Source organism: Ictidomys tridecemlineatus, chromosome 8 (genome assembly GCF_052094955.1).
Source record: "Ictidomys tridecemlineatus isolate mIctTri1 chromosome 8, mIctTri1.hap1, whole genome shotgun sequence".
NCBI lineage: Eukaryota > Metazoa > Chordata > Mammalia > Rodentia > Sciuridae > Ictidomys > Ictidomys tridecemlineatus.
In genome coordinates this window covers 79,353,225-79,376,164 of record NC_135484.1, presented here as the reverse complement: position 1 = coordinate 79,376,164, position 22,940 = coordinate 79,353,225, and the positions used below count along the sequence as shown (strand labels likewise).

Below are 22,940 nucleotides of genomic sequence, written 5' to 3'. Positions count from 1 at the left end.
AAAGATGCTTCAGAAACACATAGGATTATTTCTTACTTTAAATTTCTAAAGAAGCATTTATAAGTGATATCAAAACCAATATAATGGAAGCAAATCCAACATCCTGCACAAAATTCTGAAAAAAAAATAAGTTGCAGAAGCATCTTCATACATTCTCACTACAAAATGTTAACGTGATTTTGTTTAATAGCCATTTCTGGTTAACCAGAAATGGCTATTAAACAATTATGGTAGCCAACTGAGACGTATGTAATTTTTCTTAATAAAAATAAGCTATCTTTATTAGTAAGGTTCACTTTCTTTAAGAACAGAGTTCCCTGAGTTTCGACAGGGCACAGGGGCTGCTCTGTTGGATACTACATTTGCTACCTCCCTTGTACCTAGACAAGACCAAAGTGAGTGAGCAGAAGTGTGCATGCAACTTCTGATCACATTTATAAAACAGCTTGCCCTCTAACTTGTTTATTCCCTTTTTTATAGAATGGTAAGCCAGTTCCAAAAATACAGAAGGACTATACTATAAAATGCAAGACCAGTAAGATAGAGTAACTACCACAAACAAAGTTGTATATACCACCAATCCTGGACTACCCATTTGACTTTAGTCTATTAAAAGAGAAGGGTATTTGTTATCCTACTTTGACCACCATATTTCTCAAAGCAAGTTAACCTGCACTCTAACTAAGCTATCACTTGCTGAGGTCTTTTAACAGTGACCTCAGTCTTAAGAGGCTCAGGCTAAGAGCTTTAGGAACTTCATAATTAGTCATCTTTATAATCTTGAAAATCACTCCCATTTTAAAGATGAGGAAATTGAGATTGAGACTCTAAGGAGTCAAACAACTAAAATGTTAAGAGCCATAATTTTTAAAGCAGATCAAATTCTAAAGCTATATTCTTTTCACAATACCAGGCTGCTGATGCTCCTGATGAATCTTTTTAATACTTCTTAAAATACTTTAAGAATTACTCCATTAATCTCTACCATTTTAAATACATAACATGATCTGGTCTCAAAGGGTAAATACAGGAAGAAATAGCAAGTACAACTTATGTATCTGAATTTTTCTAAAACAAAAATGAAATTAAAAAGCTAGAATACACCAAGGAACTAAATCAGTCCATTTCTGATTTATACCTTAAGAGATGTCATACACTGGGAAACTTTATAAGGTACAAAAAATATAATATTATATGAAATGTTCTGGATCCCTGAAATATTGTTTTTTTGAATTGTAAATATTAAAGACAAAACCCTCTTAAAGAAAGGGATCTGCAAATGATTTAATATGAAAGTCCTTTTAAATGATACTCTAAATTCCACTCTTAATTTGAATGGTATGTCAAATTCCATCCTCGTTCAGCATTCAGTTAACCCATAAAATTCTCAGGCCCCAAAATATTACATTTAGTTAAATTCTAAAAGAAAAAAAAAATCACTTGAAACCTTTAGTTTGCTATTAAAATAAATAAAAGCACTGAGGGTTTTCTAAAAATATGTAAGCAGATAGAGAAAAATGTATTCCTATTATCTCCAACCTAGAAGGTATGATTAATCTCTCTGTGAAGTAACTGAAAAATGCAATGTAAACTAACTAAATTTCAATCCAAAGAAATTTAATAAAATGCACAGATGTTACTACCTCTTTCTCTTTAAAAGGCTAGTTGAATATTCATACAGATATAGTACTAGGCTCCACCACTGAATTTTTAATGTTTGATACTATGTTTTTAGAGACAACTTTAAACCCAGAGTTTGGCACATAATCAAATATAGCTGAACTCACCAAAGTAAGACATTCTGGTTCCTCCCATTTATTTTCACAAATCATCATTGTTTGTGGTGTTACAGGTAATTCTTCCAGTTCACAATCTTCAATGGTTTGTACTTCTTTTGTACACAAGTCTGTAAAATCACTCTGGCATGCAGCTATCATGAAAACAGTACAAGAATCTTTCTAATCCCACTGAACAGTGGTAAGATACATAAAATTCAACTGGTATATATGTTAATCTAAATGAGATACTGCATGTTTTGCTCAGCCCAACAAATGCACATTATTACTATTTTTGTTTCTAAGATTTATAGGCAATTATGGGATTGGGGGGCAATTCTCACTGTAAATTCTATTACTTTTTACAATTTTTTTTTTGGTCCTGGAGATTGAACTTGGGGGTACTCAACCACTGAGCCACATCTCCAGACCTATTTTGTATTTTATTTAGAGACAGGGTCTCACTGAGTTGCTTAGTGCCTTGCTTTTGCTGAGGCTGGCTTTAAACTCATGATCCTCCTGTCTCAGCCTCCTGAGCCATTGGAACCACACTTGGCAACATTTCCAAATTTTATGTTTTAAAACTCTCACAAGTCATAGAAGAATTATACTTTCATTTAAAAAAAAGAACTATGCATAACAATGCTAAATATTTATAAATGTAATGTCTGGTATTTACTTTAATCTAGCAAAAGCAGCAAAAAGAGATAAAATAAAATTCTCTCTACTTTGGGTATGTTTATATATTTTCACATGATTCGAAAATTACTATAAGAATTTTTCAAAAAAGCATGTTACTTAATTTTAATGACCTCTCTTCAGGAGAAAAAAATTGACAAGGATTTCTGAAAATTAACTATAACGAAACAAACTAAAAAATTGAATTTAATTTAAATGTATTTCAATGGGGTTGTTTATTGTTCTTTCCTTGTACTTCAAAATTAATTAATTTTATTAATAAATAATAGCTACAGGGGCTGGGATTGTGGCTCAGTGGTAAGGCACTTGTCTAGCATGTGTGGGACACTGGGTTCAACCCTCAGCACCACATATAAATAAATAAATATATCGTGTTCATCTACTACGAAAAAATATTTTAAAAAATAAATAACAGCTACAATATGAGTTTTCAACAATAATGTCTACTATACCATTCTTCTTTGGTGTAATTTCTTTTTCTTTCTTTAGAAAGGACTTTGGCAGGCGATTAGAATATATGTTTTTTATGTCCAGTTCTCTCTCCTTTTCCTGAAAACAAATCCATATACAATGAAGTGAGGGTGTGTGTCACTTTGCCAATCAACATTTTCCTTAACAAACTGAAATAAACCTAGAGTTCAGCTTCCTTTTTTAACTACCAAGTAGGAAAAAAATGTCTCTAGCACATTTAGATTAGGGAAGAGTAATGCTCTTTCCTATGAAGTCCAATGTTCTTGACCATTTTGGGACTATGACTCTGAAAATTTGATTAACAAAAAGAAAATTATGTAAGATAATAAATGATTTTGCACAATTCTGCACAAAATTTCAATCCATCATTGATCAGATAAAATTAAGAATATGTGCTTTAACAACATTAAATAATTTGAATGATTCTTCTAAACACTATGAAAATCATGCGACCTTGATCTTCTAAATTTGACTTATTTCACTTAACAGAATGGTTTCTAGTTCCAAGAATTTTCCTGCAAATAACATAATTTTATTTTTCTTTATAACTGACTAAAACTCCATTGTGCATATATACCATATCTTTATACATTCATTCATTGATGGACACCTAGACTGGTTCCATACTTTGCCTATTATGAATAGTGCTGCTTTAAACAAAGGTATGGGTGTATCATAGGAAAATATGTAAAAGTCATAAATTAATTCTTTAGAATAAATACTGAGGAAAGGTGTATTTGGGTAATGTGGTGGTTCCACGCCTAGACTTTTGAGGAACCGTCATACTGATTTTCATAGTGGGTTATACTAATTTATAATTCTACCAACAATGTAAAAGTAGAACACAGATTATTTAACCAGGCAACAAAAATGCTAGTTCTTTCTACAGTTTTCTTCCAGGATTTAACAATTATTTTACATTATTCTTACTGCTTTACTTTGTATAATTATATCAAGACATTTTCTATCTAAGCACCAAAGATAATAACAGAATTTTATAAATTATACCATACCAACCTAAAAACATGAATAGTAAGAATGTTTTAAAATATTGGGTTTTCATCAAGTTTATATTACAGAGAAAATAATGCCATTTAATGTAAAGTGCTTACTTTTAATTTGTGATACAGTCGTTGTAACTCCTTTTGAAGAACTTTGTTTTCATCCTGAGCCTCATATGCCCTTTTCCTTTCAGCAAGCAACTGTCGTTGAAAACTGTTAGTACTTAGTTCAAGGTTTTTCGATAATTCCTAGGTGTACAAACATATTTCAAAAACAGTATTAATTAAAAGAACCAAATTGTAAAACACAGCACTTAGAGGTGTCAAAATGATGTTTTTAGTGATTCTAATTTTAGCCATAAAATTAGGCTGGCTGGACTTGGTCTTCATGAATGTAAAATAAACTGGGAAATAGATTTACCAACAATTTAATAAGATACCTACTTAATTATTTCTTTTAGCATTTTTCACAGTGATTTTTAAATATATTCTTAAGCATTTGAAGCATGCACACATAGAGCAAAAGATAGCCAACGAATGGGATAAGAAGCATAGGCTTTCAGAAATCACTGCTTAGGCAAGGTGCAGAGGACAGAACACATGTCTAGATAAAAACTACAGCTATTACCATTGTCTTTAAAAATCTCCCATGAAGTTTACAGGCTAAAATATTTTCTTTTAAAATAATATGTCGGGCTGAGTTGTAGCTCATTGAGAGAGTGCTTGCCTAGCACATGTGAGACACTAGGTTCAATCCTCAGCATCATATTAAAAAAAAAAATGGGTCAAGATACCATTCCTAACTCTGCATGGGAAAAAAAAACATGCTTTGTATATGCAAAAAAGTATTATAAAATCACAAAGAACATGCCTGTAATCCAAGTGGCTCAGGAGGCAGAGGCAGGAAGATAGTAAACTCAAATTTCAAAGCCAGCCTCAGCAACTTAGCAGGGTCTCACCGAGTTGCTTAGGGCCTTATCTCTAAATAAAATATCAAAAAGGGCTGGGGATGTATTCAGTGGTTAAGCACCCCTGGGTACAATTACAGTATACTTTAAGATACTATAAAACTACAAATAAAATCAGAAAATAAAAGTTATAATCCCATTATCCTGTGATCATGATTGTCAACATTTTAGTGTACATAATTTATGACTTTTACATATTTTCCTAATATAAATGCCTAAACCAACAGAATTTAATATAATCTTTAAATGGAATACTTTTCTATCTTCTAGACTATCATAACTTGTAAGTTCTGCTATTCACCACTAAAGTGTTCCAATTTTTTCTATAGTGAATATCCTTGCATATATAACTTCAAACATATCTTTTATTATTTCCCAGGGTAAATATTAAGAAAGAAATTTTCTTGGACTTTATTGAAATTAAGAATCCTCCTCTTTGAAAGAAACTGTTAAGAATGAAAAGATAAGCCATAGTCTGAGAAAAATATGTACAAATCATATGCTACAGTACATATCAAAGAAAAATGTGTATGTATATATGTATGTGTTACAAAATTCAGTAATTAGAAACTAAACAGCTCAGTTTAAAATGAGGAAATATTTGAATAGATAATTCACCACAGAATATATAGAGACAAGCACAAAGAACGATGCCTCAATATCATTAGCCATAATGTATGCAAATTAAAGCCATATGAAACAATATTTACTATTAAAATGTCTGAAACTCGAAAAACTAAGCACACAAAATGTTGGCAATGATGAACAGCAATCAGAACTCATACACTTTGGGTTGAAATATAAAATGGCATAATCATTTTTAAAAATTGGGGCAGTAAACATATACTTACTATATAATAGTCATTTCACACTTAGGTCTTGCCCAGAGAAATAAAAGTCAATCTCCAAAAGTTTTGCATGAATGTTCATACTACCTTTATTTATAATGGTCCCAAACTAGAAACAACACAAATGTCTACCAACAGGTTAATGAATACTTAAAAAGTGGTATATTTCTATTATTCAGCACTAAAAAGGATGAACAATTAATACATGCAACAATATATTCGAATTTCAAAATAATTTTGCTGAATGAAAGAAGCCAGGCATTAAACAATGCATACTGTATACCTCCACTAAATACAAATTAATTTATAGGGACAAAACAATGAGCTAAATATAGGTGATAGGGATTGGTAAAGGGACAGCAAACAAAGGGACATTTGGAGAATACTACATATGAGAAAAGGCAGTGGCACAGCAAAAGAAAGAAACAGCCCATCACTTGCTGCCTGATTCACAACCAGGGGAGGGGAAGTTTCCCCTCTGCAGGAGGAAAAGTAAAAATCCCAGCAAACTGACAGCTCAGCCCAAATAGCAAAGACACATGAAATATGCATAGTAGTAAGGTTTTGGAAAAGAAATTCATTGTATTTAAGAGGGAAACTTCAGGAGACATCTTGAGAAGGGATCTATTATTTGAATTTAGACTGTTTAGGGCTCAGAATCCCTGCATATTCCTATCCTTGGGACCCACAAACAACTCATGGCATTGGCTCTGCTGGTGGCTGCTTCCTAAGCCAGACTTGGCTCAGTAAGTGACACAAAATTTAGAGTGATATATGGTGGGGAATGGATGTTGAGGCATGGAAGTGAACTGAGTGCCATCTCTAAAATCAGGGAGATGGGAAGCCTGTCCTTAGACCAGAGGCACTGCCACTTATGTTACCCAGCTCCTATTATGAACTATTCCCCCATGATATCTGTCAAGCACTACAAAGAATGGGGCACACAGCCTAAGAAGAGTCAGAGAGAAACTTTGCCCAGCACTGGCTATATTCACCTCTCATTTTCTCCTGCCCAGTATCTCTTGTCAGGGGTGATCCACTTACCCTTGATCCCTGATGGGCACTATTAAGAAACTGAGGGGAGGGAATAAAAGTCCTTATTGTTGCTCTGTTTCTAGATATGCACAACTGCATGGGGGATGGGGGTTTGTCTGTAGTCCCATTCCTAGTGGGCATGCCCACAGTAGCAGCCAAGAGGAAAAACAACTATTTCATCCACAGAACTAATGAACACAGAAAAAATTTTCAACTGCAGGAAGCCATCTATGAATTACATGAGGGTCTTCTCTCCTATGGTATCCAGGAGATTTAGGTTTGGCATTGAGAATTATTTATTGCTCTTCCAAGGCAATAAATTGCCCAATGCATGTGACCTTTATCTCCAGTCTGCTAGGAAGACACTTCATAGTAGCTCAGGAGATGGGCATAACCAATTGGGAACTGAATAGCCACAAAGAAAGACACTGAAAGACAAGCTACATGTACTCTCTCCTATATCAAATTTTTTAAAAAGCCAGTCTGAAAGCAGAATAGTGATTACTGGGAATGGTTTGTTGAGAAAGGAGTTAAGGGTGGATGAAGGGTAGATGGAAATGATGAATTTATGCTGTATGCATATACAGAAATATCACAGTGAATTCTATATGGTAATAAAAATAGATATTGAAAAAACTTAATGATGACAAATACAGAATCTGAAATAAAATAAACATAATCAAATAACTAAAAATGAAATGTAAGACATGAATCTATTTATAAACTATTAAACGAATAAGTTGGAAAAAATAAAGACAAAAATAAACTTCTGAATAAACATTAAATTCACAGGGTTTTGAAGGTAAAAATCCAAAAAATTGTAAGAAACAGATATAGCTATCTTTTATAATTTGAAGAAAAGGAAGAAGAGGAGGAGGAGAAGGAAGAAGAGTGATGAGGAGGAGGAGGACTAGGAGGAGGAGAAAGAGGAGAAAGACCTATAAAAAATCATTCTTGGTGAGAATTTTATAAATTTTTTTTTGGCAGTGCTGGGGCTTGAGCTTAGAGCCTCGTACATGTTAGGCAAGTGATCAACCACTGAGCAATACCCCCAGCCCAGAATTTTTATAATCTTGATGTCAAAAGTATATAAGAAATATTATATATGCTAATTAATTAAATGAATACAGCTACAACTGCCAATATACTAAATCACAAAAAAGTAGATAAGGATAGCTTAAAGTAAAATCATAGACCATTCTTATACATGAATATTGTTGCAAAAATCCCATATATTAGCAAAAAGAATTAGGCAATGAATAAAAATTGCATCTTACTAAATACATCAATCCCAAGAAAGCAAAGAATCAAAGTAGTTTATTATGTGACTGGGCATGGTGGAACATTCCTGTAATCCCAGATACATAGGAGGCAGAAGCAGGAGGATCACAAGCTTAAGGCCAGTTTCAACTTAGCAAGACCCCGTTTCAAAGTAAAAATAAAAAGACAGGGAATGTAGATCAGTGGTAAAGCTTCCTGGGTTCAACCTTGGTCACAGGGGGGAAATCTAAATGTAATTTGCCATGTTAATGAGAAAAAAAACACATTATTTTAGTAGGGAAAAAAAAGCATTTCAACATATCATTTAAAATAATTATTCTGCATATACACAAACATGTTCAAAATATTCCATATATGGGAAAAAAGTTGAAATTACTTTAAGAAATAAAAAATACTGAATGGAGAAAAGAAGAAAATGCAAATGGTAGTTATCTTTGGCTGGTAGGACTAAGAGTATTTTTCTTATTTCTATACTATAAATTTAAAAATGTCTTGAAACAAGAGAAAAAATTTTAAGGTACTTCAAAACTTTTTTTCCAAAATAATATCACAGAATTGTTACTATTTAACAGAAATAAAGAATTAACATAACAATTTTTTTACAAACTCAAAGGATATTAGATTTTACCTTATTTTTATTAATTAATAAAGTAATATACACTTAAATAATACAGTTTTTATTAAAACAGGACTATCTATCTCAGTTGTTTTAATGCCTGTTCAGTATTGTGGTAGCTTAACTCTGAAGACAGACTTAATAAGCAAGGAACCTGGAGTTTATCTCACTGGCCTATCTTTTAGGAATTTTTTTTTTTTTTTTATATTTCCAGAAGGGGAACATCCAGCCTCTACACAAATACTTCTAGTGCAATTTCAACTATTTGAAAGCTCTTCCATATAGATGAGTGGAAATTAGTAATATTCACTGGATTTGCACAGATCTAACAAACAACCTCAAAAAAGCAGACCTATTTCTCCTCTTCCATGCAATAGGCCTTTATATTTAAGAAGTAAGTTATATTTTCCCCTAATCTAATCCATGATTCCATATTTATTACATTGTTTCTCATATAATAGTTTTTCAACATAATGGTTATCCTATTTGCTCTCCACACATTAGTTTGTTACCTAAAACTTGGTACTTTAATACATGTTATCTGACCAGTAAAGTTATAGTTACTATTACCTCCTAGGAATAGAAAAACAAACATCTTCTATTATTTTTTTATTCATTTTTTATTGGTGCATTAGAGTTGTATATATTGATGGGATTTATTGTTACATATTCATACATGCAGACAATAAAATTTGGCCAATATTGCTTCCCAGCATTTCTTCTCTCCCTTCTAGTAACTTTCTAAGTAGCAATATGATTTTAGGTTCATAAACTAAAATATATTTTTAAAAAATGAATTACTTTCAAGCCAGGAGATCATATATGATAGATCTTTAAAAAATGAAGACTTAATATTTAACCAGATCAAAATTTGGGGCCAGATTTTGAGCCTAGGGAGACCAACTCAATCTTAATGTTGTCATCATCAAATTAGAGGTCTCTCCTATTGGTGAACCTGCTGTGAATGCCACAATTTTATTTCATCCATCCACCCATCCATTTATTCTTTTATAAAGAACTAATTCTATCCCAGACTGTCAGATGTTGCAAATACAAAATCAAATGAGACTTGTTTTTGCCCTTTAAGAGCCTGATGAAATTCACCAATAAACTGAAAGGGATAGGACGTAAGATGGTAGCCCAAAACACCCACCTAGAAACTTTCTCTCCAAGTTGGCAACTGTTTATCTACACCCTTTGAATACAGTTAAAGCTCTAACTAGGAAGCTAACAGTATTCTCAAGCCATCCACATTACTCCATTTAAAAAAAAAACATAAAAGACAGACAATATTACTATATACTATAGTATATTTACTATATAACATATCCACTAGATTATAGTAGATACAGGATAGTCATAAAATATACATGCAAATGTTTTATAAATATATAGTATATATAGGAATATAAGTGTATAACATATACATGTTTATAGGAGAGAATGTATAGATATCTTCATGAATAATTTCCAAAACATGTTTCAAAATTTGAGATTGGCAGCAAGCTACTAATTCATAATTTAATATCTATCTCTGCCTACCCTTAAAAAAAATTGGTACTCGCCTTTTATTATTTTGTTAACTCTCCTTGTCTTCCTAACTCCTGAAAGTACATTGACAAAGGAATCAGAAATCACATTTGCAAGATTCTTCAGTCCTCTGGGGTATAATTCATCTGAATCTGGAGACTGAGCTCATTTATATGAGCTGTTTCTTATTGTGCTTTTGAGCAGGACAGATTAGAAGCAAATTTGTAATCCAATAGTGTGTTTCCTCTTTGCATCACAGCCTATCTTAAGCAGTGAGACTTATCCATGCACTCATGAAACCTGCTTTCCTTAAAATGTTTGCAAATCTCTCCTTACTTTGAACTTGTGTCTTCCAACAGTTCGCATTTACTCCACAATATTTATTATAGTTGTATTGAAAATAAAACAGATTTCAGAGGCGATTCCTACTCAATAAATCATCACACATACAAAATGAGCATATGAAAAGATTCTAAAAAAATTATTTGTCTCTTTTATAGTTTGTACATCATTTCATCAAAAAGTAATGATAAAATAGCCAAAATTTTAACTACTTATGTTATAATTTAAAATAACATAAAAGTACTATTATCAGAGGAAACTATCACTCAGCTTTTAAATGTGACAAAATTCCAAGAAATTTATGAAAAAGAAAATAGAATAATAGAGCAAGAGAATGGGAGAAAGAAGAATATAATTCTAGTCCTAGACACATGGTTCTAATGATCTATGCAATATTCTGTGACCTAGAAAAAGGCAAATAACTCCTCTATGTTTCTTCAACAGTTAAAATGTTTGAGTTGAATTACAGAGTTCCCCATGGAAGTGTTTCAGGGGCTGCTTCAGGTTGCTAGGAAGGTGAGTTTCTAAAGCCTTTTCTGCAAACTATCTCACCAGTCACCATCACAGAACATCTCAGGACCTGCATTTGATTGCCTGTGAAGAACTGACAAAACTCAAAAAGCCAATAGAGCAAATCAGTAGTAGTTTTAAACCTTTCAAAAAAAAAAAAGAATCCTTAAAGTCAATTTGAAAAACAATGCTCTATGATAGTTTTTCAAACTCCAAAATACTACAGTACTCTAAGATGTATTTACTTTTAATTAATGTACTTTACTTCTAGTGCATTCCTTCTTTCTCCCTCTTTCTTTCCCTCCTTCCCTCTTTCATATACTGCCTAATAAGTACAAGGCACAGAGCTATCCACACTCACTATGAACTTTAACACTGTTTATCACTTGCAAGGTTTTATAGACTGGAAACTGAGGTTCAGATAATATAATAATATAATTTAATAAGTGTTCAGATAATATAATAAGTGTCTTATATCATAAAGCTAGCATGGTATATAACAAGAATTTGAATCTTGTTCATATGTATTTGTATGTATATAAAATTTCAAGTTTCATTAGGAACTTAACAGGTTAAGAGGTGTTAATTAATAGCATAGTTAGATATAAACTAAATAATTTTTTTATTTGGCCTTGAGTTCTAAGCCAAAAATTTCTAATTCAACTAAACAGGCAAAGTCCATCAATGTTTCCATATTAAAGATGCTGTCATTAAAAAAAATGCTTTAAGAAAAACTAATTTAATACTCCCCAAATAGGAAGGATTTAACTTTAATTGCTCTAAGAAAAAAACTATTAGCCTATAGCACTCTTTAAAACCTTATATAAACAAATAACAAAAGATGATTTTAAAATGCTTTACTGAGACAAAGACTTCCTCCTCTAGGAATTTTCCATTATACTAATATACATCTCTATATGGCACACACACACACATAATACATATATATACACATATATATTTAATGCCAGGCATCTTTTATGCTACTCCAGAACAAGAAATCAGTATATTAAAAATAAAGGTTTGGGGCTGGGGTGTGGTGGCTCAGTGGCAGAGTACTTGCCTCACACATGTGAGGCATTGGGTTTGATCCTCAGCATCATATACAAATAAACAAAATAAAGATATTGTGTCCATCTATAATTTAAAAAAATCAAAAAAAGGTTCATCATATTATGACACATCTATACAGACTAGTATGCATCTTATAAAAAAAGATTATGCATGTGCAAGTTTGTGTATATGTGTGTACATGATATACATGTACACAATGCTATGTTGAAAGTGCCAAAAAAATACTTTTCCATGAAAAACATGTCAAGCAATGTGTATAAACTGCTACTATCTGTGGTAAAAGGGTGGAAAAATATGACATTAATATACAGATACAAGCTTGCATAGGAAAAGACAATTTCTTCGAAGTGTTTCTTAGAAATGGGTCTACAAACAGTATAGAAAAGAAACAAGTCATCATTGCATACCTTTTTGTATTATTTGAATTTTAAGCCCATTTTTAGTGGTTTTATTACTTTTCAATAAAATTTATCTTAAATATTAACATAAAACTGCTTTAATAACTGTCTAAAAATAAATGGGTCCCTGAAAAAGTTATTTTCTGAAATCATTCTAAAATTTACCCTTTGATCACAGATCTCATTTCATTTAAGTCTTTTCTCTCCAGAAATGTAAAAGACTGCTTTTATATATTTATATAAATATGTGTGTGTGTGCGTGTGTGTATATATGTATATATATTTATATAAAACTTAGCAATTCCTTGGGTTATTTTGTAAAAATTTTATTTTACAAACAATTTGTTTTTCAACACTAGGAATTTTTCATCTCTTTAACATTCATCAATAGATGTAATAGGTCCTTAATTTTGGTGTTGGTAAAGGGGAATAAAAGTGCACCATGCTAAAAACACTTTGGGTACATGAAAACTTTAAAAGCATGACTTCAGGCTCCTCAGATTTTAGATTTGAAAGTTGCCTCAGAAATCATACCATTTAATTCCTCAGACAAATCAACTGAACCTGGGGTTAAAAGAGTTATACTACGTCAAATCAAGAACAGAGCTGACCTATCGGGTTTACCTCCATTTTCTGTCCTAATTAGATGTTCTTGTTTAAAAATAATTCAGAACAGGTAGCTGAGACAAAGATAGGGCTTTGTGATTTGGGTTTCTGAAGGACAAAAGGGCAGAAAATCTTTCAGAGAAGGAACTAGAGTTAAGTCATAGCAGGGAAAGAGGAAGGAAAATGGACCTACTTGGCCCAATATGTAATGGGAAGATATCGGTGAATTCTTACTTTTGAAAATTATGTATAGTGAGGAACAACTATAAAATAAAATAATGATTTTATCAACAAGAAATACATAAGGGTAGCTTCAGGGCCAAGGGAATTTGAATTCCAGTCTCTCTTAGGAAAAAAATCTATCAAACTTCTTTCACAGCTCTGTGATCCTGTGTTCTATGATATGCAAACCATTTCCCAAAATCTTTACAAATATCTAAAAAGAGATAAAATCTTAAGAGTTTCATTATTTTTTCCCTAAAAAGTAATTCACTCTGTGCCATCTAATGTTAAAAATACAGTTGGATTTTTAACATTCTCAATGTATATCCTACAGTTTACTGGAGTTCTTTTAATAATTATGTACATGTAATTACTTTTTTTATCTTTTCATAAAACTTAGAAGATAATTTCCTATTTAATGATTATGGATTCTTTTTATAATTACAATTCATGATATTTGCTTTATGACATGTTGTTGGTTATACCTATTAATCTGCTACTGTATTCTTGATTAGGAAGAAACATGAAAATTTTTTTACAAAGGAATTAAGACAGAATTAAGACAATGCTATGTTGAAAGTGCCAAAAAAAATACTTTTCCATGAAAAACAACATGTCAAGCAATGTGTATAACCTGCTACTATCTGTGGTAGGAGGGTGGAAAAACATGAGCTGAGCCCCTATTTGAGGCCAGTCCCAGACCCAGAATGAGATGGTACAGTTGGGGTAGTCACTGAAAGAAATTGCTGATTGGGGAAATCACTAATAAGGAAATGCTAACAAAGAACTGCTTATATTAAATCAGTGATTCTCAAAAAATGGTGTAATAACCCCTAAAGATCTCTGAGACACTTCTGAGAGTCTTCAAGGTCAAAATTATTTTAGAATAATAAGATATTATTTGCTAATTTCACTCACATTGTGTCATGAGAGTATTATGAAGTTTTCCAAAGGCTATATGCCATGTGATATTATATACATGTACATTTTAAAAATCTACATAACTCAATATTTCCAAATGACCAATGTGTGAAGGATAAAACATCTAATCCAGTGAGATTAGATACTTAGGTTTTAATGTGACTGAATATACAAAGTGCCAATATGGCTTCAGATTCCACTTTATAACTATTTAGATAGAATATCACTTACACCAAAATGTAACAAGTGATATTCTATCAAAGAAAAATATCCAGTTATATGAGAAGACTATTAAATACTCCTCCAATTTCTAACTAATACAGACATCTGTGTGAGGCTGAATCTTCTTCACATTTATCAACACAACAACATACTCCAACAGATTGAATGCAGAAGCAAATGTGAGGGCCCAGCTGTCCTTTATTAACCCAGATATTAAAGAAATTTATAAATATATGGAACAAGCCACTTTTGATTTATTTTTGGCTTGGAAAATATACAAGATTTTGTAAAATGTAATGAGCTGTCTTCTATTTTAGTGGATAAATATTTCTAAATGTTCTCAACTTTAATTTCTAATGTGATTAAGCAGCAATAGATAGACTTTACTAGAGAGGTTCCTAGATAATTTTTAAGAATACTACTGGGTCTTTGCAGCAAAAGTTTGAAAATCACTGCATTATATAATTTTAAAGTTTTCTGTTCTAAAAGTTAGGTTGTGCATATGTTGCAGTTTTAAGTATTAAATATGTATAAAATATTAAAGATTAAAATGATAAATTAGAGAACTCTATTGAATAAATTTATTAAGGTATGTTCCTATATAGTAAGGTAACTATAGACAAAAATAATGTACTGTACATTTCAAAAGCTAGAAGAAAGGAGTTTTCACCATAAAGAAATATGAGGAGATAAATATGGTTAACATGATTTAAACATTATATGATGCATACATGTATCAAAACACAACATGATACCCCATTAATATGTACATCAGTTAATGTTTTTAACTTGTGTGTGTGGGAGACCAACCTTGTACGTAACTGAGTCACACTCCCCGGCTAAGTGCTGAGGTGCTCAGTCACAGAAATGTGACAGAGATTTCCCCACCTTTCTTGGGTTGGAAAGTCAGTGTCTCGTGCATGGGTGTGTCTTGCTACAGCCCCATGGGTGAAGAAGCTATGCTCACCTGTTCCTTTGTAATATAACCCCTTTGCCCAGTTCAGGATAGAATCTTCCATGGAAGTGCCTTGTGTGTGTCCCCTTCTCTTACTGTGCCCTTGGGTGTGGCCTACCCAGGTGTCAGTCAACCTGCTGACAGTGGACATCGTGAAGGTAGACTCAGCCCCCTGAAACTTGACCCCTTGCCTCATTTGAATAGCTTCTCAATAAAAGGGGTCAGTGTGTGCTCTCTCTTCCAGCGGACTCTTAAGGTCAGAGGAACCATCACAGCGACCCCAAAGAAAAAGGTATTTGTATCTCTTGTGTGGTTATTTTGTGCAGCCCAGTTAGCCCAGTTCAACTGGAGTGACCAATGAGCCTTTTAGTCCTGAGAACAGAAACCGGGCATTTGTGTGTGCGTGTGTGTGTGTGGGGGGGGGTGCGGGGGATGAACCCAGGGAATTGTACATGCCAGGCAAGCACTCTACCAACTGAGCTATATCCCCAGCCCCTTGTTTAACTTTTAAAAAGCACTATTTTATGAGAAAAAAATAAATATATTTGTCAAAACAAAAGCCAAAATAAGGGTATAAAGTCAATTCTAAATAAATAAAATATATAGCTACTTATCCTTTATATAGAACTCAAAAGCGTTAACCCATCAAGTAGTTCTTCATCCCTGGTATTGTCCTGGGATTGAAACAAACCATATCATACAGGTGGACTGATTTCCTACAGGAGGAAAGGCAACTGTCATGAGGCTGTCTCCATTGACACCTTTGGCTGTTCCTAACTATGTATCCATTTCTAAATTACTGAGTACCTACATATTCTGTCATTTCCATCAACTAACAAAATGAGCCTGCACCCATCTTACAAACTGATATTAAGAGGGAAAGGTTTTGTAGCTCAGTGTACACTTAAAGAATGTCAATTTATCCTCCCTTTAAGAATAATATGTAACAAGAAGAATAAGAATTTGTAGCTGGAAACTTCCTAGATGTGAGACAAGCTATAAAAAAAGCTGCCTGCCACAAATTTTAGCTTAAGGATAAACTCTTAAAACAGAAGGGTATACCAAAAGAAAAACAAATAAAAAATCAAACACCATACAGATAGTCATCCTTAGGAAAGGATAGCATAGACCTGATAACGCTACCAGCAATGTTACCACAATTTCAATATCCAGGACTTGTTCCATTTTAGTTAATTTGCAAAATGAAACACCACAAACAAGCTCTTAGCTTTTTCCCTTAGTCAATTAGTGGTAGTGACTCTAACGTACTGTTAGAAAAAAGAGGATTAATTTAATTTGGACAAAGTAAAATTTGGAAAACTGAATAAGGCACAAAGACAAAAGCTAAATTTCAAAGCCAAGTAAGAAATTCAGTAGAAACTATTTCAAATTCTTGATTGATTACTGAGATTATGAAAGATATAACTATATTTAATAGTTAAAAGCCAAAGGCTTTAGGAAGTTTGAAAAGGTAAGCTAGAATAAAGAATAGATGCTCTCAGATGGGTTGCAAAGGTTATACCATTCAGAATGGAGCTAGTAAGATGTGATAGGAAAGTGAAATTGTTGATTTCAGAAAAGTAACTTTATAATTACATATTAATGTTGATTCCAATATAATTTCAATTATAGCAGAAAGGAAGCAGTTTATATCTATCAATTAAATTTGGAGGCTCAGACTTGTAAACCAAATAATCTTAAAACTTGGGAGTAAACTAAAATCAAGTTATTCCTCTGTGTGCATAAAACATTCACAGCTCTTTGTGAAAATAATTTTTACAACAGAAGTTTTGAAATAAGAAAATAAAAATTTAAAAGTAACCTTCTGACCCAGAAAGAATTGACACCATTTAGAAATCAAAGATAACCTAAATAAATAGACATACTGTGTTTAAGAATTGGAAGATTCAATATAGTAAAGATGTCATTCTTCACAAATCAATTTAATGCAATTCTTATCAACATACCAGGAAGGTGTTTGTACACATAAACAAGTCTTTATTCTAAAATTTATATGGGAAGGCAAAGGACCTAGAGTAGCTAAAAATTTTAAAACAAAGTGTAACATGAGAAAAATCACTGTATCTGGCATTAAGGCATACTAGGAATCCTTAAATTAAGACAGTATGGTAATGACAGAAGGAGGAACACATAGATTAATAGAACAGAACAGAGAATTTAGAAATAAACCCACAAAAATGTGTCCAACTAATTTTGATAAAAGTGTCAAAGCAATACAATGGAGGAAGAATAGCCTTTAACAAATGGGGCTAGCATCCACAGACCCCACCCCCCAAAAAAAGCCCATTACCTGAACCTAAATCTCGACACCCTGCCCCAAAATTAAACTCAAAATATAAATCCTGGACTTAAATTAAAACAAAATCTTTATAAAATACCAAAAATATTTTTTTAAATACAAAATTGTATATCTTAAATGTGTGTGTGTGTGTGTGTGTGTGTGTGTGTGTGTGTGTAAAATTTTCGTCAATTATACCTCAGTAAAACTGGAGGAAAGTCCTTTTGGGAAAAGTACAAGCGATAGATACTCTGAGGCAACTGGGATAGAGGCAAAGAGTTCCTAGGCTTAACACCAAAGCACAGTCAATAAGAAAAAAATATGATATATTTGATCACATCAAAATTTAAAACTCAGAAGACCGTGAAGAGGATGAGAAGACAAGCTACAGATTGGGAGAACATATTTACAAATCACACATCTGAAAAAGGACTTGTGTCAAGAATATATAAAGAACTCTAAAAAATCCACAGGAAAAGCATAATAATCCAATTAGAAAAATGACAAAACAGGGCTGGGGTTGTGGCTCAGTGGTAGAGATCTTGCCTAGCACATGTGAGGCACTGGGTTCAATCCTCAGGACCATATAATAAATAAATAAATAAATAAATAAAGGTATTGTGTCCATCCACAAAATAATAATAATAATAATAATAATAATAATAATAATAATGGTTAATTTTTTAAATGGCAAAACAAAGAAAATAAATAGATCTACAGATATTGAATAAGCACATAAAAAGATTATCCATCCTCAGCCATTAGGAAAATGCAAATTAAATCATAATGAGATGGTATTACATAGCTATTAGAATGGCTGAAATTAAAAACAGCATAAACTCCAAACACTGACAAGAATATGGAAAATGGACAGTTAAATATTGCTGGTGTGGAAAATGGTACCACCACTCTAGAAGAGAATGGCATTTTATACGGAACCAAACATATATTTCTCTTACAACCCAGCAGGTACACTTTTAGACATATAGCTCAGAGAAATAAAAACTTTTGTTCACACAAAAATCTGTACATGAATACTCATAGCAGTTTTGTTAGTTAACAGCCCAAAACTGGAAATAAACCAAATGCCCTTCAACAGGATACACTGCAACACTCCGCAGTACATCTATACCATGGAATAATACTTGGGAATAAAAAGAAACTACTGACACATTCAACAACTTGGATGAGTGTATATGTGAAATCTGCCAACATCAAAGGTTACATGCTGTATAATTCTATTTGTATAACATTCTTGAAATGACAAAACTATAGAGATGGCAAATGGATTAGTGTATGCCAGAAGTTAGAGGGGAAGGGAAGACGGAGCAATGGTTATACCAGGGTAACACAAAGGATCCCTGTAATGAAACTATTAAGCATCTTGAATGCGTTCATGGTCACACAAGTCTGTACATTTGATAAAATTTTATGTAACTACACAAACAAATATATATAAAAATATAACATCAAAAGATGAATAACTTTGATGGATTATATTAATGAATCACAACCAATTTCTTCATTAGAATGTTGTATTATAGTTATGTAATATGTTACCACTGGGGAAAACTAAGTAAAAAGTATATGGAATCTTTCTATATAATTTTCTTACATATGCATGCCCAACTACAGTGAACTTAAAATGTTAAGCTTTTAAAAATCCAGTATGAAAAAAAGATTGAGGACACTATATTGTTAACTGTTTCAAAGACTTCTCATTACAGATGAAAGATTTTTGTGCTCCCAAGTAAACAGTCCTATCTACAACTTGGATTCCACACACTTATCCCTATTTTTCCTATCCTTGTTTCTGCTCTCTCCTCTACCACCCACCCATCAACCTCCTTCATAACTGGCTATAAGAAAGAACTGCAATTTACAGCTGTTTATATGTATGTATGCACTGTAATTTCTTTCTTTCTCTGTAGTTTTATTCATCCTCTCTGTTTTTACCATTTATATTAATCAGCATTTTGGATTATTTATTTATTTGTTCATTTTGGGGTGCCAGGGATTGAAGTCAGGGGCACACAACCACTGAGCCACATCCCCAGCCCTATTTCGTATTTTATTTAAAGACAGGGTCTCACTGAGTTGCTTAGTACCCTGCTAAATTGCTGAGGCTGGCTTTGAACTCTTAATCCTCCCTCCTCCGCGCTTGCCACTGGGATTACAGGCCTAGGCCATCACACCAGGCCATGGGTTATTTATTCCTAATTTAAAAATCCATTATGTGGCACATGTTCTAATTCCCTTTAAAAAGTAATTCAATTCATGTCTTCATAAATGTACTTTGGATAATGATGTCCATCACATTCCACCATTAATGATAACCTCCTACTTCCTCCCTGGTGTGAACAAACTTTATATACAAATAGAGATATGAAAATTTATGTTCTATATATGTGATAAGAATTGTAATGCATTCTTCTGTCATGTATTTAAAAAATAAAATTGTTTAAAAACAAAAATTTGTTCTAACCCCTTGAGGGGGTCTAAGGATATGGACTTGCAGCCTGCTCCTTGGCGCACCTGCTGGTGAATCTGCACCAACAGCTTGTGAATAAATGTTTCATATTCTGCTTATATAAACAAATAAATAAATAGATAGATAAATAAATGAATGAATGAATAAATAAATAATTCAAGGAACTGGGGTTATAGCTCAGTAGTACAACACTTGCCTAGCATGTGTGAGACACTAGGCTCAATTCTCAGCACCACATAAAAATAAGTAAAATAAAAGTCCATTGATAAGTAAAAAGAAAGAAAGTGGGCTGGGGATGTGGCTCAAGCGGTAGCGCGCTCGCCTGGCATGTGTGCGGCCGGGATTCGATCCTCAGCACCACATACAAAGATGTGTCTGCCGAAAAAAACTAAAAAATAAATATTAAGATTCTCTCTTAAAGTACTGTCTTTTTTTTTAAAAAAAAAAAAAAACAAAAAAGTAATTCAAGTACCAATTCCTTATTGAATGATGATAATTGCTTTCAGTCCCCATCCCACCTCATGGTAAATAACCCTAACATAATGACTGCAAAATTTAGAGAATAAACTAGGAACCTTTTCTGGCCCTAAGACACACTGTATTTAATAAGCCACTGCGCCTGTGCATGGCATTGGTATACTAGCCATGCTTATTATACAGACTAAGTACTATAACAAGCTGTGTATTAAAAAATAATTAATAAGTACAGAAACTTTACTTACAGTTCTGGGTGTTCTTTTCTCAGAAAGCTCTCACAGCAGACACTATTCCCATAAATTTTGCTTACCTTTACTTTCTAAACTACTTATTAATTATAAGTAACAGAACCCAACTTAAGATTTCTGTTTGTTAGATAGCAAGTGGCAATCTAATATAAGTTCCATGTGTAAAAGTCATGAAATAAGACTTTTTTCTTCCTTTCTCTAAAAAAAGGAAAAAAAATCCAAAGATTTTTACTCTCAGGCCTATTAGTTATTCAATATTCTACCATCTACCCTTCTATAAGGTTTTGTTTTGGGGAGTACGGAACATACCTTGCCCCAAATGATGTATTATGCATATCTATTACAAATGAACAAAAAGGAAATCATAGATTAGATTTCTTATGTTATAGTCCTGAAAGGTCAGTTTTATGTAGCCTCACTACTATAATTTTCAATTTTAAAGAAAGAATCAAATAGCCAAATAAGAATTTTTCCCTCAAATGACTAAGATCCCTGGAATTAAACATTCATTCATCAATATGTGGCTTATTAACATATACAATCTTTTTGGCATCTTGCTCTTAAATATACAATCTTAAATTTTCTGTAGTTTCTTACTTGGATAATACTAAAAATCATTTTCATTTATAAACAAGTATGAAATTGCAACAGGCTATTTAATCAAAGCATATGAAATGTCCAATGAGAAACAATCCAAGATGACACAATTAGAAGCTGTGAAAATTTTACCTTAATTCTTCTCTCAGTGTCATCTAACTTTAACTCTGCTGAAACTAGTTTCTTTGCCAAATCATCTCGTTCAGGTAGGTGTCTAGCTTCAGAGATCTTTCTCAGTTTCTCTAAGGAAAATTTTGTCCTAAATAGTTCACATTCTGCATCTTTCACCCTTTTTTCAGTTGCTCGTTCCTTCTCTTGAGATTTTCTTAAGCGTTCTTTGAGTGCTGTAATTTCATTGTTATGACGAACTACAAGTTGTGAGATTTCAAGTTCTGCATCTTCAAACTTATTCAGGGCTTTCTCCTGTCTGTACTGAAGCCTTTTCAAAGCTTTATTTTCTTTTAGCAGCTCAGCTAACTTGACCTGGAGTTCAGATACTTCATTCTGCAACTCATTGATTTTTAGCAGTCTTGCAGAAAGAACCCGTTTTGTGACAATATCAGAATTTTTCCGAAGTGGTTCTCTATTGAGGCTTTGGGAACGAATTCCCACTTGGACTCCTTTTTTGTTTGGTAGACCCTTAGGACTTGGTTTCCTGGAGGCTAAAAAAGAGACAATAATAATATACAGTGAAAGCTATACCAAATGTATATGTAGTATCATTTATTCATCCAAAAACATGTGAGTCCATAACATTCTTTATTTTTGTTTTCAAAAAAGAATTTTTCCTGCCAGGCATAGTAGTGCATACCTATAATCCCACTGGCTCATGAGGCTGAGGCAGGGGGATCTCAAGTTTAAAGCCAGCCTCACAAGGGGTAGGTGAGTGATTGAGTGAGTGAGCCCCTGAGTTCAATCCCTAGTAACCAAAAAAAAAAAAAAAAAAAGATTTTTTTCCAATATTTTGTTAAATATCAGATTTTATTTCAAGCGCCAACATATTGGTTTAGGTACTCATTTCCCTAAACAGCTCTTAATATATTTCTATTAAGAAAGGTTTAGGGTCTACTAAGAAAGATAAAGAATATTCTATCCATCAAAAATGGCATCCTATTTTCCCTGCATGAACCAGGTCCTGGGGTTCAATCCCCCCCATTGGGAGAAGGATTATTCACACTGCTTAAAAAGATGGCAGCCTAGGGTTGTAGCTCAGTGGTAGAGTGCTTGCCTAGCATGTGTAAGGCACTGGGTTCAATTCTCAGCACCACACAAAAATAAATAAATAAATAAATAAAAGCATAATATCCATCTACTACTAAAATAATTTTAATAAAAAAGATGGCAGTATCAGGCT

The 22,940-nt window shown here is 32.8% G+C and overlaps 1 protein-coding gene across 1 annotated transcript in view; it reads right to left on the bottom strand.

Annotated features, from left to right (window-relative positions):
- The window catches only part of Lca5 (lebercilin LCA5), a 50,707-nt gene that overhangs the window by 4,643 nt on the left and 23,124 nt on the right, over nucleotides 1-22,940 (bottom strand). The window contains exons 3-6 of the mRNA XM_078019702.1: nucleotides 21,719-22,248; nucleotides 4,058-4,195; nucleotides 2,927-3,023; nucleotides 1,788-1,930 (exon numbers count right to left, since the gene is read on the bottom strand). Of these exons, the coding sequence (XP_077875828.1) occupies nucleotides 1,788-1,930; nucleotides 2,927-3,023; nucleotides 4,058-4,195; nucleotides 21,719-22,248 (908 nt within the window). The remainder of the gene's footprint in view (nucleotides 1-1,787; nucleotides 1,931-2,926; nucleotides 3,024-4,057; nucleotides 4,196-21,718; nucleotides 22,249-22,940) is intronic.